General features: G+C 44.3%; 1 protein-coding gene across 3 annotated transcripts in view; it reads left to right on the plus strand.

The window, feature by feature from the left end:
- LOC121438803 (piezo-type mechanosensitive ion channel component 2) overlaps positions 1-6991 on the plus strand; it is a 349253-nt gene extending 342262 nt beyond the window's left edge. For all 3 annotated transcript variants that reach the window (XM_041639240.1, XM_041639241.1, XM_041639243.1), the window contains 5 exons: positions 152-324; positions 1766-1894; positions 3417-3496; positions 5636-5819; positions 6468-6991. In XM_041639240.1, coding sequence (XP_041495174.1) covers positions 152-324; positions 1766-1894; positions 3417-3496; positions 5636-5819; positions 6468-6720 — 819 coding nt within the window. In that variant the 3' untranslated portion in view covers positions 6721-6991. The remainder of the gene's footprint in view (positions 1-151; positions 325-1765; positions 1895-3416; positions 3497-5635; positions 5820-6467) is intronic.
- The last annotated feature ends 5399 nt before the right edge of the window (positions 6992-12390 follow it).

Raw genomic sequence — 12390 nt, forward strand, 5'->3', positions numbered from 1 at the left:
TGCTCTGGGAAACCTAAAGCCTGGGCACCGTGTAAACAATCCTCCCTATGGAGACTTCTTCGTAAAATCGGTTGAACGAAAGATGAGTTGCTTCCTTCATGAGCAGCATGTGTAGAATCCATTCACAACGTGTATGTTTGTGTGTGTGCAGGGTGCTATGCAATTTCTGGAGAATTATGAAAAAGAAGACATAACAGTAGCAGAACTGGAAGGAAACTCAAATTCTTTGTGGACCATCAGCCCTCCCAGTAAGCAGAAAATGATACAGGAGCTCACCGACCCCAATAGTTTCTTCTCTGTTGTTTTTTCATGGAGTATTCAGAGGTAGTTACTGTGTTTCCTTCCATGCATCCTTCCCTAACCCTACTCTTCCCTTAGGCTGGGGGAACAAACAGTAACACCACTTGACACAATCTTTACGTTCAGCCACTTGCCTTTTCTGCTAAAGCTTGCATTTCACTGATGAAATATGGCTTTTCTAGGAACCAATGGCCAGACTAAGAATGGCTTAGGGTCTTTTTAAATCAGGCTTTCTTTTTTTTTTCTTTTCTAAGAGAGGCCAGCAATGAATTCTGTAAGCAAGACAGAAGAGTAAAGAAAGAAGGGAAAGAATGGGTTAGAAAATAGATTCCGTGTGCTCAGTTAAGATTGCTACGAAAAGTTGAAGTTTGGTCTGAGTAATAGAGAACTGTGTTTGCAGGCTTGGGTCCCACCGGCATCCCTGCTCCACTAGAGAAGCCTTGGGAGGTCTGTTCTGTGGGTGTGAGATTTGGGGGGTACCTTAGCAGTCCCAGAAGCAGGAGAGCCAGCTCTACCCCTACCCCCACCAGAACCAAGCCTGAGAATACACCCCTGACTTTGCCTTTGGAAAACCTAAGGATGTCTTGCTAAAAGGTCCTGCATCTAGACATTTCACCCAGTGCTTTAGTCATGGGCACTGGGGGACCTCAGCACAACGGAATATGGCTACTTAGATTCCTTTGTCACAGTCTTGAGGACCAGAACCCCAGGAAGACCTCCAGCAGGCTCATTTGAAACCACAACTTGAACTTCCTGGCTTATAAGGAATCATCATAGCTCACACCTGTAATTCTAGCATTCAGAAGAAAATCACAGTGGGCAGCCTGAGCAATACAGCTAGCCTGGGCTACAGAGGGAAACCTTGTATAAAAAAAAGCTAAACAGCAAAATGAAGGGATCATGACAAGTTCTGAGGAAATCTTAGACTCTAAAGTGAGCTCATAAGAAAACGGGAAAGGGCCCCTTCAAAGAGGTCGTTCAGTGTTTTCCATAATCTCATTTTCTCCTTAATGTCTCCTATCTCTCAGTTCCCATTTGGACCAGTAGCCAAACACTTGTTTTCTAGCCCTTGCTTTGAAGAGCGACCAAATCATAACAAAAGTAACTTCTGATTAAACACAGGGTCTGCTGGTTACCATGGAGACTGACATCATTACTTTTACATATAAATGTCTCTGAGATTCCCATGAGCTCATCATGACAGTTGCTGCTTAGCCAGCAGACTCTAATCCCTCTATTCTGCCTCATGGGGTTGAGGTCTCCCGCAATTTTATGAATTTGACTGCTTAAGAGGGTGGAAGTGGAGGTGGGGTGACCAGGACGGTTGGGATGAAAAAATCTGGACTCACTGAAAACTTGGTGAGATACAACAGTGAGTCAAGGGTGCACGGGTCTCTCCTCCAGACCTTAGAGCAATCACTAACCTTCAGCTTTTTCCTTTGTCTTCTTATTCCTTCCATCACAGAAACATGACTCTGGGTGCCAAAGCAGAAATAGCAACCGATAAGCTTTCTTTCCCTCTGGCAAACGAAACACGAAATAATATAGCTAAAATGATCGCCGGCAATGACACAGAAAGCTCAAACACTCCTGTGTAAGTTGAGTAGCCCTGTGAACAGAGCTTGCGTCAGAATGTGGAGACTTCTGATGCAACCCAACTCGTTTGAGGATGCGAGTGACAGCTCTCAGTCCCAGGACTCTGTCTCCAATTTGCTGGTCGTTATGTGTATGTTGTGAATGACAGTGGGGGTGGCTCCGGGGACATTCTCCATCCATGGTGAAGTGTCCTGCTCTCCTTCCACCGTGAGGCACACTGTTCTTCCACTCTGGGTGGCCAATGCCTGCTGCAAGGCAACCCTCCCTCAGTCCTTAGACCCCATTCTCTACCCACTGGGGTGTCACTGTGCTGATCCCCCGTGTGTCTAGAGGTGTCGAAACTCCTCACGTTCTCCTGCATCTACCTGTCCGTCACAATACAAGCCAGTGTTTGCTTCATTTCCCTGGTCTGAAGGTCGCTCCCTTAAAGGGGTAGGACAAGGACTTCACTTAATTCAGGCTTTCTGTCATCATGCCTACCTCCTGAGCTAGGTACCCAGTGGACCATCCACCTTCAAAGGAAGAAAGCAGGCAGGAGATGGCTTCACAGATGGCCTCCAGTGTTGACACCTGCCCTTCCCTGCCCCTGTCTTCCAGCCTAGCAGGCTCTGCTGACCTTCCCTCTGAGTAACAAGCTTGTTCCTACTGCCACAAATCATCAAAAGCCAAGGACAGACTCCTTTCTTGTCCCAGGGAAGCTGAATATCGAACTGGCGGAATGGGTGGGAAGATAAAAAGACAGGAGGCAACAGAAAATTGGGGGAGGGAAAAACACTCCCCGTATGTGCTCTGTTTCAAACTTACATTAGGTAACTAGGAACTCGCAGAGGGAAGGACCTATATTCAAAACCGACAGAATAGTCCACATGCCTACTGGCGGTTTTCCCAGCATCTTACTCCAGGCTGCCATGGCCTCATGTTGATGCACTGGATGGGAAGATTACTAGGACCCAATCATTTGAATACTAAGCTCCTCCTTGACTTCACGAATCCCTGATGTTCCTGGGCTCTCGCAGATCATCAGTGCCTCACTGTCCATCATTTCCAGAGGAGAGAACACGAGTCAGGCAGCTCCTCTAAGACAAACAAAGCTTAGGGTCCAGGTCCCGTGCTCTGTCCTCAAGCTCACCCTTCACCAGGTACTCCTGTGTACTGTAGGTATTTTTTTAAAAAAATACCAATGAATAAATAAAGTCAGTAAAGAGCTCACTACTAAAGAAAACTGTTAAAATAACCTAGCCAGGAAAAATGTCTTTTTTTTTTTCAGTCCAAATGTAAGAAAGGCTAGCAGCTATTTTCAAACTATATGTACCATGAGTTACATGTATTTCTGGGTAGAATTGATTGACTCTCAGCTTTGGGGAGCTGTGGCTATAAGATCCCCTAAATTAAGATATCTTTATGTTATATTGTTGTATGACTTTTATCATTGTTTTCTAAAAGGTCAAAATGGCAGCAAAGACATCAGTCTTAGGTGTGGAAACAGCTAAAGTTCGTCTCTCTATTTTCTTAATGTGCAGGACAATAGAAAGGATCTACCCGTACTACGTGAAGGCGCCCAGTGATTCAAACTCAAAGCCTATAAAGCAACTTCTCTCTGGTAAGAATGAGAAGCCATTCCAGAACTGTGAAAATCTTGCCTGTCTTCAGTTTTAGAAGTCTGCCTTCTGAACATTTAGCAGTCTGCCTTCTAGTTCTCTTACCCTGTATTACCAGAGCCATAAAGCCTCTGCCTTCTCTTGCCGAAGGGAACCATTGACACACCTGCAAGCCATGTTCTTCCCTTGCTTCTCCCTGACTGAGCCATACCCATGTTTTATGACTTAGCTTAATTGATTCTCTGAGCAACCAGATTGCTTACAGAGGATTGCCTCACGCGTTGGTAAACATGGTGGTTTCTCCCACTAAAAACAAAAAACAATAAAAAACAACATGACATATGTTTGATTGAGCCCCAGGGTCGATACACACCAATAGCGTGTCTCAGTTATTGGATTTCTCCAGCACGGGTGTGATGGAAGGAAGGCTGTTGTTTTGGGGGATAGCTATGTGCCCCGTGATACTTCTGTCAACCACATGCCTCTATAACAGTTTTGGTTACCAGCAAACAAGTCAGGTATGGGTTTATTATGCCGGCCCTGTGGCAACTTTGTATACGGCTATCTCCTGTCACTGAAGAATGGTGTTTTCGTTATAGAGAATTGTTTGACTTCATTTCCTGAAAGTCGCTGATCTCTTTGATCATGGTGAAGTGTAATGTAGGTGTCTAGCGTGGGTCCTTTCGCCATCCTGGGTGAAGCATTTTGTGCCAGGCACCATGGGTACTGGCCACCTGGCTCCAGGATGCTGACTTTGAGCTAGTGAGCAGTTACAGCCTCCCATGGAGATGACCCTAGTGAGGCATGAGGACAAATGCAAGGCCACGTCCATGTCCACATGCTGTTCTTCATTAACTATAAATGGGCATGCTTTTATGAGCAGCTTCGACTCTCATGGGGAAGTTTTCTTATTTCCTTTTAAAAGAGAAATAGCCGTAGAACTGTTTAGCCCAAGAAGGATAGATTCTCCTGAAAACATGGTGTGAGTTTTCAAGCTCTTCCCAGCCACTGTTTCGGCAGATGGCCTCCCCACCGGCTGCCAGGGCAGATTCAATTCAGCCCAGTGGCTGTTCCTGACCCACCTCTCTCCTCCTTGTAAAGCATCTTATTCACAGGGCCCTACTTCCTTCCCTGGAGGTTCAACGAAAGCTGTGCCCTCACTGTTTTCAAGGCCAGCCTGTCCCCGTGCCCCACTCCCAGCCCTCTTTGTCTTCCATCCTGCAGTGTCATGGAATTCCCTCCTCCCTTACAGCTCCTGCCATCCCTTACATCCAATGATGTCACCCCAGACATGTGTAGCATAAGCTGATGGTTATCTCCGGTTTACACGCAAAGAGCGTGGAGGACACACCTGAGCAACAGATCCAAACCTAGAGCTCTCTGAACCCAGGGCCAGACGGTCCTCTTGTGACTGCCTCTGAGCTTGAGAACCCCAGTTATTACTATACCCCAAAGTCCTAAGTTAATAATAATAGGTGGTCTAGTTTTGAAGAACTTCTTGATCTCAGTCCTTCCTGAGATGAATATCTCTGTTCTCTCCCTCCACATCCTGGAGCCAGCAAAGCTTAGCACTCATGCTATTTCTCTTCTAAGCTGTCATAGATTCCATCAATCAGAAGAAGTGGCTTTCTCAAGGGAGGGACCTTGACAATGCTGGCCTTAGGCTAGTTGCCACATGACCACAATTGTGAACACAGTCTCTTCCCACTAAAATAAGGAACACCATTATTACACGTCATTCTATAAACCCTCAACAGCTGGTAGAGTGCCTTCCTCCTGACGAGATACGTGCCAAGTGCTGGCAATATAAACGAACTGATCAGTTGCATCCAAGGTTGACGGTGAGGACTTTGTATGCACCCGGCTCTCTGGATGCTCAGCACAGCCACTTAGGGGGTGGGCCCTCCATTACTCCCTGTGGTTTGGCTGTTTTACAAGGAGGCAGCAGTGACAAAACTCTCATCTGAGCGATGCCCAGGGTTCCCTTCCTCTCCACCTGCCTGTCGCGTCTATCCCTGTGCCTTTCACCTTCTGGAATTGTGTACTACATACGTTGATGGGTCTTGCCACTGGGAACTTCTAATTTGCATCAAATCCTGAGACTCTCATGCTGCCTTTATTTTGTTTTTCTCCTCTTCCAGAAAATAACTTCATGAACATCACCATCATTTTGTTCAGAGACAATGTCACCAAATCCAACAGTGAGTGGTGGGTTCTCAACCTGACTGGAAATAGGATATACAATCAGGGGTCCCAAGCGTTGGAGCTGGTGGTCTTCAATGACAAAGTCAGCCCCCCGAGTCTGGGCTTCTTGGCTGGCTATGGGTAAGGAAACATGTAACGATCAGTAGTTAGAGTGTCTGAACGCTGTGAAGTTGGGATGGCAGCTTTTCGCCTCCTAGGAGTTGAGTTGTGTCTCTACAGTATTGAAAGTCGCAAAGCCATGCCCTTCCATTGCAAAACACAGAAGAGACCCAAAGGCATCAGAATGTCCTGTGTGACTCACACAGCCCTGGGAGACCCCTTTGTTTTGTGCCTTCTTGTTATGGCATGGTTTCATGCAAGGTGGTATGGTGTTACCACTGTTTGTCTTAGCTTGTTTCTGACCCTGAGCAAATGGATCACACAGACACCACAATTCTGAGCAGATCCAGACCACTTCCTCGCCTTCTAGTGCTTAAACATTACAATACAATACAGTACAATACATTATCCCCCTTAAGATATAAGTACAGCATGTTACATTTTTTTTAAAAAAAAAACCTTCATTAAAAAAGGCCTTCCCATCAGCATTGTATTATTTAAAATAGACCTCCAGACAAGATTGTTAAAGGGAAAAGAGCTACTTTCAAAAGAGCCTGTGCAATGCAATTGTGTTTCCATCCAGTATGTTGCATTTTATCACAGTATTGCCCAAATGTGTTTCTAACCATAGTAATTGTTGGGGGAATATTTCTCCTCGCTCTCTTTCAGTATCATGGGATTATACGCATCAGTTGTCCTTGTAATTGGGAAATTTGTCCGTGAGTTCTTCAGTGGCATCTCTCACTCCATCATGTTTGAGGAGCTTCCAAATGTGGACCGAATTTTGAAGTTGTGCACAGATATATTTTTAGTCCGGGAGACGGGGGAGCTGGAGCTGGAAGAAGACCTCTATGCCAAACTGATATTCCTGTACCGATCGCCAGAAACGATGATCAAGTGGACTAGGGAAAAAACAAATTGATACCTTAAGACCCAGACTGCGAAGAGAGCTAACATTTTGTTTTTTTAATTAAGAATAAGCACAACACTCTCAGAAGAGCTAAGCATTTCCAGTCTGGCAGCAACGGTTTCTCTCTGGCAGGTGGCCGAAAGAAGCTGATTTTGTCACCAAAGCCACCTTGCGCATGAAGGCGCTGTTGAAGTTCTCTGTGCTCTCGTTTCTCTGAAATCGGGGCTCTTTGCTTTAGAGTTTTCTCAGTCGACAGTGTCTTGCATTCTTACTGATTATGTGACAGGTTCATGGAGGGTCCCCTCCCTAAGAGGGAAAGGCACCTGTGTCTTACTCTCTGGGGACCTCACCTTTCCCGATGTCGTGGTCAGAGCGCAACACACAGCTCTTCCCACAGTGGGGAAACGGCTGAGCAGGGAGCCCCGGAGCCCTCAGCACACTCCGGAAGTGCAGCAGCAATAGGAGGCAGCAGCACTGCCCAACGTTCCAGAGGACAGGCGGGACCCGGGACCCGTGACCCAGGCGATGTTGGTGGAAGGACAAGCCTCAGCCTAAGCAAAAAGATAACATTAGTGACACTCCCACTGCCTTATCTCAACTGAAGACTAGTAAGAATCTTTCTATGAAACACCAGTGACTTCTCAGGAAAAAACACTCAGCAAAGCAACTCCGTGGACTCCTGCTTTGAGGTCGGGTGGTTGCCACCCCCAGGGAGCGGTGACCATTCTGCTTCGGATGGCTCCTATTGCCCCAGAAACAGAAGGACAGCAGCGGTCAGTCCAGCCTGATGGGAACACCTCAGTAACTCCAGTGACTGAGGCCACAGGGCTCTTCTGCCTCTCCCCGCCCCTTCTGCCTCTCCCCGCCCCCTCTCGTAGGCTTTCTCCCATCTCCGTGATTTAAGGCAGTGGTTTTTCCAGTATGACATTTTCCTTGCTGTTTTTCAGGCATATCAAAGAGTTTACATATTCCAATTCACATTTTTACATCTAAGACGGGTTTTTTAAGTTCATAATTATGAAAGAAATATGTATATTGAGCTTGGGGGAATAAAAAAAATGGCCTTTTCTTAAATTATTATCATTGGAAACACAACCTCTTCATGAATTAGCAATGTAGCATGAAAATTTATGAGTGAAATATAGTTTTCATTCAATATTAAAAATCAAGTTTCTGAGAAGATTCATTGAATGGGCTAGAATCTGTCAACAACCCACTCCTGTGTACTTGGGGTTCAGGACTGACTTAAATAAAGCACACCTTGCAAAGTCAAGACCTGAAGAGTACTGTGTTTATGGATTCATTATTTATCTGCTTGCCCTTTGCGTGGCATAGGAAAAGTGCTTCTTTTCCAGATAGCATACCAAGAGTTAAAATAAGGTAAGAAGTCGCATCTGTTAATTTCCTTTGCCACACAGGTGCTCTACATGGACGATATCAGCAGGGAACAAAGTAATTCACAAAGGGGAAACTATAGATGATATAGAACTTCTTAAATAGCAGAGCCCAAATCATTTCTAGTATTTTCTGGAGAAGTACACTGTGCCTCAGTCTGACAATATACACTGTTACAATCAATCACTGCAGCCATAAAATCAAGTCACTTAGCTGCAGAACTCTCTGATGACACCAGGCAGCTAGAATTAGCAGTTAGCCAAGTGGGTCACCTACGGGAGTTCACAAACCCAGCAGCCCCTTCAGACATGCGTAGTTCCTACCTTCATCCACTGATGAGAATGCATATAACCCTGCTCGCCCTTAAGGGCTGCCGCCTGTGTGGCCCAGCCTGGCATTTGCTAACAGTCTGCGGCATCTCTATTCCCCTCTGCCCAGGGGTAGTATTGGCATGGTTTGGGATATAGGTTTTGGAGGGGAAAATGCTGCATAGGGAATGATGACACCTTGGGTGCCGGGCTATGTGTCCTTGACCTGTCCAAAAGTCCTCTGCACTGTCTTTAACCACGGTATTCAACAGAAGACTATATTCCAGTTTAGCGTGATTTCAGCGCTATCCTGGGCAACACAGTGATACTGTCTAAAACTAGAAATCAAAAAGGAGCTTTTAAGTATGGCTCAGTGATAGAATGTGAGACCCTGTTCCAGCTTTAGATATCCATATTCATCTTCATCTATGCTCAGAGAAGCCTCTTTGATGAAGGTAGAGAGATGCACTAATTTGGGGGTATAAAATAACTTAGGGGGGCAGTTTAATAACCACACATTTATCTGAGTAATAGTTTTGAGTTGTTTCTCTAGGGCCTGTGACCTCATTAATTTTAGGGTTTTTTTTTTTTGCGTTAGTTTACAAATAATACCAAAGCTCCATCTTGTTAAGCAGCCCTTAAATCCAATCAGAAAAGAAGTGGTTGGTGACTCCCGTAAGATTCATGACACTGTAGCAGCAATGGGCATATCCTGGCAAGCTGTTCCCAAATACTATTACTTTTGTGTAGGATAAACTGATAAAATTACAGTCAGCCAAATAGATACAGAGATGTGCTACAGCATGGTAGTACTTGATCAAAACACCTTGCCACATCTGCCTAAGTATCCACATCTGCCAAAACCTCTCCTGGGGATTCTTGTATTACAAACTCCACAAGAGATGGATGCATTACACTTGCCTGGGTGTTGATGAGGGTTAAAATTGTTCTCTAATCCCTTCATCATTATAACAGGTCTTCCTTGAATAAAATGGCATGCCAGTATTCACACTGGAGATAATGTATTGTTTTGTTTTGATAAAGGTATGTACAAACCAAAGACAAAAACAGTTTTATTCTCCAGGCTCACAGATTAACTAGGGTCCCATAGAGAAACAGACCAAAAGAATGAATATTTATTAAAGGGGATTTATTAGATTGGCTTGCACAGTATTGTCAGGAGACACCATCAGTGGCTGTCTTCAAACTAGACAGGCAGAGAACTTAATCTCAGTCTATAAGCATAGATACCCTAGCAGGCCCACCCTGGGGCTGAAGGCCTGGATGGTCTTTGGAGCGGTACTTCCCTTAAGTCACACTGAAGCCTAAAGACGACAGGCTCTGATATCAGCAAGGGCATTTAGCAGCAGTGGCAGCACTACAGCAGATGAACTCACCAGCAAGACATGAAAGCAACAGGTTAAAGTGAAGCTTTTTCCTCGGACCTCCTTTTATCTGGGGTGGCACAGGAAGATGCCACCCACATCCCACTTCAAATAACCTGATCATTGAAATTTATCACAGGTCCATTCCTGAAACTAGAAAGCAGTATTAGCACTGAACCTGACTTGCTCTGTCAACATGAAATGAGTAGTTTTGTACCTATTTAGGTTAAGTCATTAAATTTAAGCAAATGTGGAGAATAAGCACACAGTCTTGGGAGCTGGAATACAGCAGAGTGGGAGGCGAGGGGGTGCGCCCCGTGAGGTCTGCTGCAGGCTGACTGCACGTGCTCAGGGGAATACATGACCTTTGGTGGCTTGTACTCTTGAACCTACCTTTGGGGTTGAACTCTGTCAAATATAGAACAAGTCAACAACAGTGGGTCCAGAAAGGAAGCTGATAAGATCCCCTCCAGAAATGAGGTTCAGAATGAAGAGACCTCAAGGCCATGGTCAGGCCTTGAAGTGGGAAAGAGGACAAGAGACAGAAATACCCACAAGAAATGGTAAGCCAAGCACGATGGGGCCTTAAATGGAAGGGGAAGCTTCCAATTAAAACCTGGAGGAGAGCTTCACTAAGAGAAAATGAAGAAGACAGGGAAAGAGAATCACTTGGGAGGGATGGCAAAGGGAGGGGTGGGAAAGCCAGAGGAGCCTCTTCAGATAGCAGCCCTGAGAGCCTCCCCCAAACAGATCCCTCTGAGGATCCTCTGGATCCATCCCAACACAGGGAAGACTGGACTTTCATAAAACCTTTCAGTCTCATGTCATATACGTGATTTAGTTCTACCTAGCATACATAACATGTGCTGTTTAGGGGCTGCTCTTAGGCCACAGCATAGACAAGCTGCCTAATTCTGCCCCAAAGAGAGCTGTGTGGAAGAGACGGCTTGATCCCGGCTGTGGGATTCAGCCTTTTAAAGTGAAGTCTTTCCGAGTCAGATTCCAGTTCTAACAGACTTCAGTTTCCCAGTGCATTGGGCCATAGTATATTAATATCTATTTTCTTAGGTTTTTTTGCATTTTCTATAATCAATGCTTTGTAGTTAAATTTGGAAGAAGGTGGTTCCGTGAAGAACAGAAGGATATCTCTCAATGCAGTTTGAAATAGCTTTATTGCTCAGTTGGTTTCTGCACCTTTTCAGACTTCACGGATTTTAGTACATAATTTAGTAGTCTTTGGTAAACTCAATCCAGTAGGCAGGATGTTGATCTATGTAATAGAACAGCTGCCCCCACAATGTGATAGTCACATTTATAAAGGTGGGCTTCATTAAAAAAAAATCACCATCAGAAGGGAACCATGTTATTCTGCAGTAATCACTCCCAGCTCTGCTTAATACAATCAAGTCTTACTTGTGCCGTGTGTCTGTCACAGGTCACCTGAGAGTTCTGCTCTGGCAGGGCAAGTGAGCACTGTGGGGCATAGGGCCAAAGAAATGTGAACCTGTCTAAGTGAGACACCCGTGGTTATCTGAACGAGAATGCCCCCAGACTCACACTTTCCTAACACTTGCTCTTTAGTGGGTGGCTGTTGTGGAAAATAGGAGGTATGGAAAAATGGGATTGCTCCGTTTTTAAAATCAATGTTTGCCTCATTTTTTTTCAAGTTGGTACGTCTTTAGATCATTAAATCAAAGTGTGTCTGGGATGTCTGCCGGCACTAGCCACATAAGAACAAAGGCCACCACTATCTCTCAGCCTTGTCATGGGACTACAAATGCTCTGGTGACCAAAAAGGAACTTGAACACGTCACCGGATCCTGAGAAACATGAATTCAGAGTCCAAGAATCTCTATGGTCTACTATTTTTACAACTTATCCTAAATTTAAATATCAAGTTATATTATCAATTTCCACTCGAGTTAGGGACAATATTGTCAAACAGTGTATAATTGTAGGTGAAATCCAATTAGTAACTTACATTCTAATTAATTCTAATTGCAAAGCAATACCATTCACATTTATCTCCTCTGACCCTGTGATGGACTCTTCTTTTAGATGATATGTTCATTAGTCTTCGACTTCCCCGGTGAGCAGCCTTTACAGCAGTATGTTAGGACATAAATAACTGGTATTTTAAAAGACTCAATATACAGTAACTCTGACAAAGCAAAGCAACTGAGGACAGATAAATACTGTTGTTCTTTTGAAAGATAACTAAAATAATGTAAGTGATTAAGAAAATGTGTCCTTGAAGAGAATGAATAAGCAAATAAAACTAAAAACATTCATAGAGTCTTGGGTTTTATTTTCATAATTATCTTCCTTCAGAAGTAAACATCTAATTTCCATTAACAACATATTAATATTTTACTCACCAAAAATCTGAAAAAATATGATAATGCACAGATTCCATACACAAATACCATATTCTGCGTATTTACAAATTCAATATATTAAATGTGTTCTGTAGACTGACTTCACACTTACTATACAGTAACTAAACACTAAGTGGTTCTAGCATATTCATGCAGATTTTCACTTTCATAGAGGGTGTTAAGAGTTCTGGAAAACAGTTCTTGTTGTAAACACTA

This window comes from Microtus oregoni, unplaced genomic scaffold, assembly GCF_018167655.1.
Source record: "Microtus oregoni isolate MIOR12 unplaced genomic scaffold, Mior012 000057F_ref0000458, whole genome shotgun sequence".
Lineage (NCBI taxonomy): Eukaryota > Metazoa > Chordata > Mammalia > Rodentia > Cricetidae > Microtus > Microtus oregoni.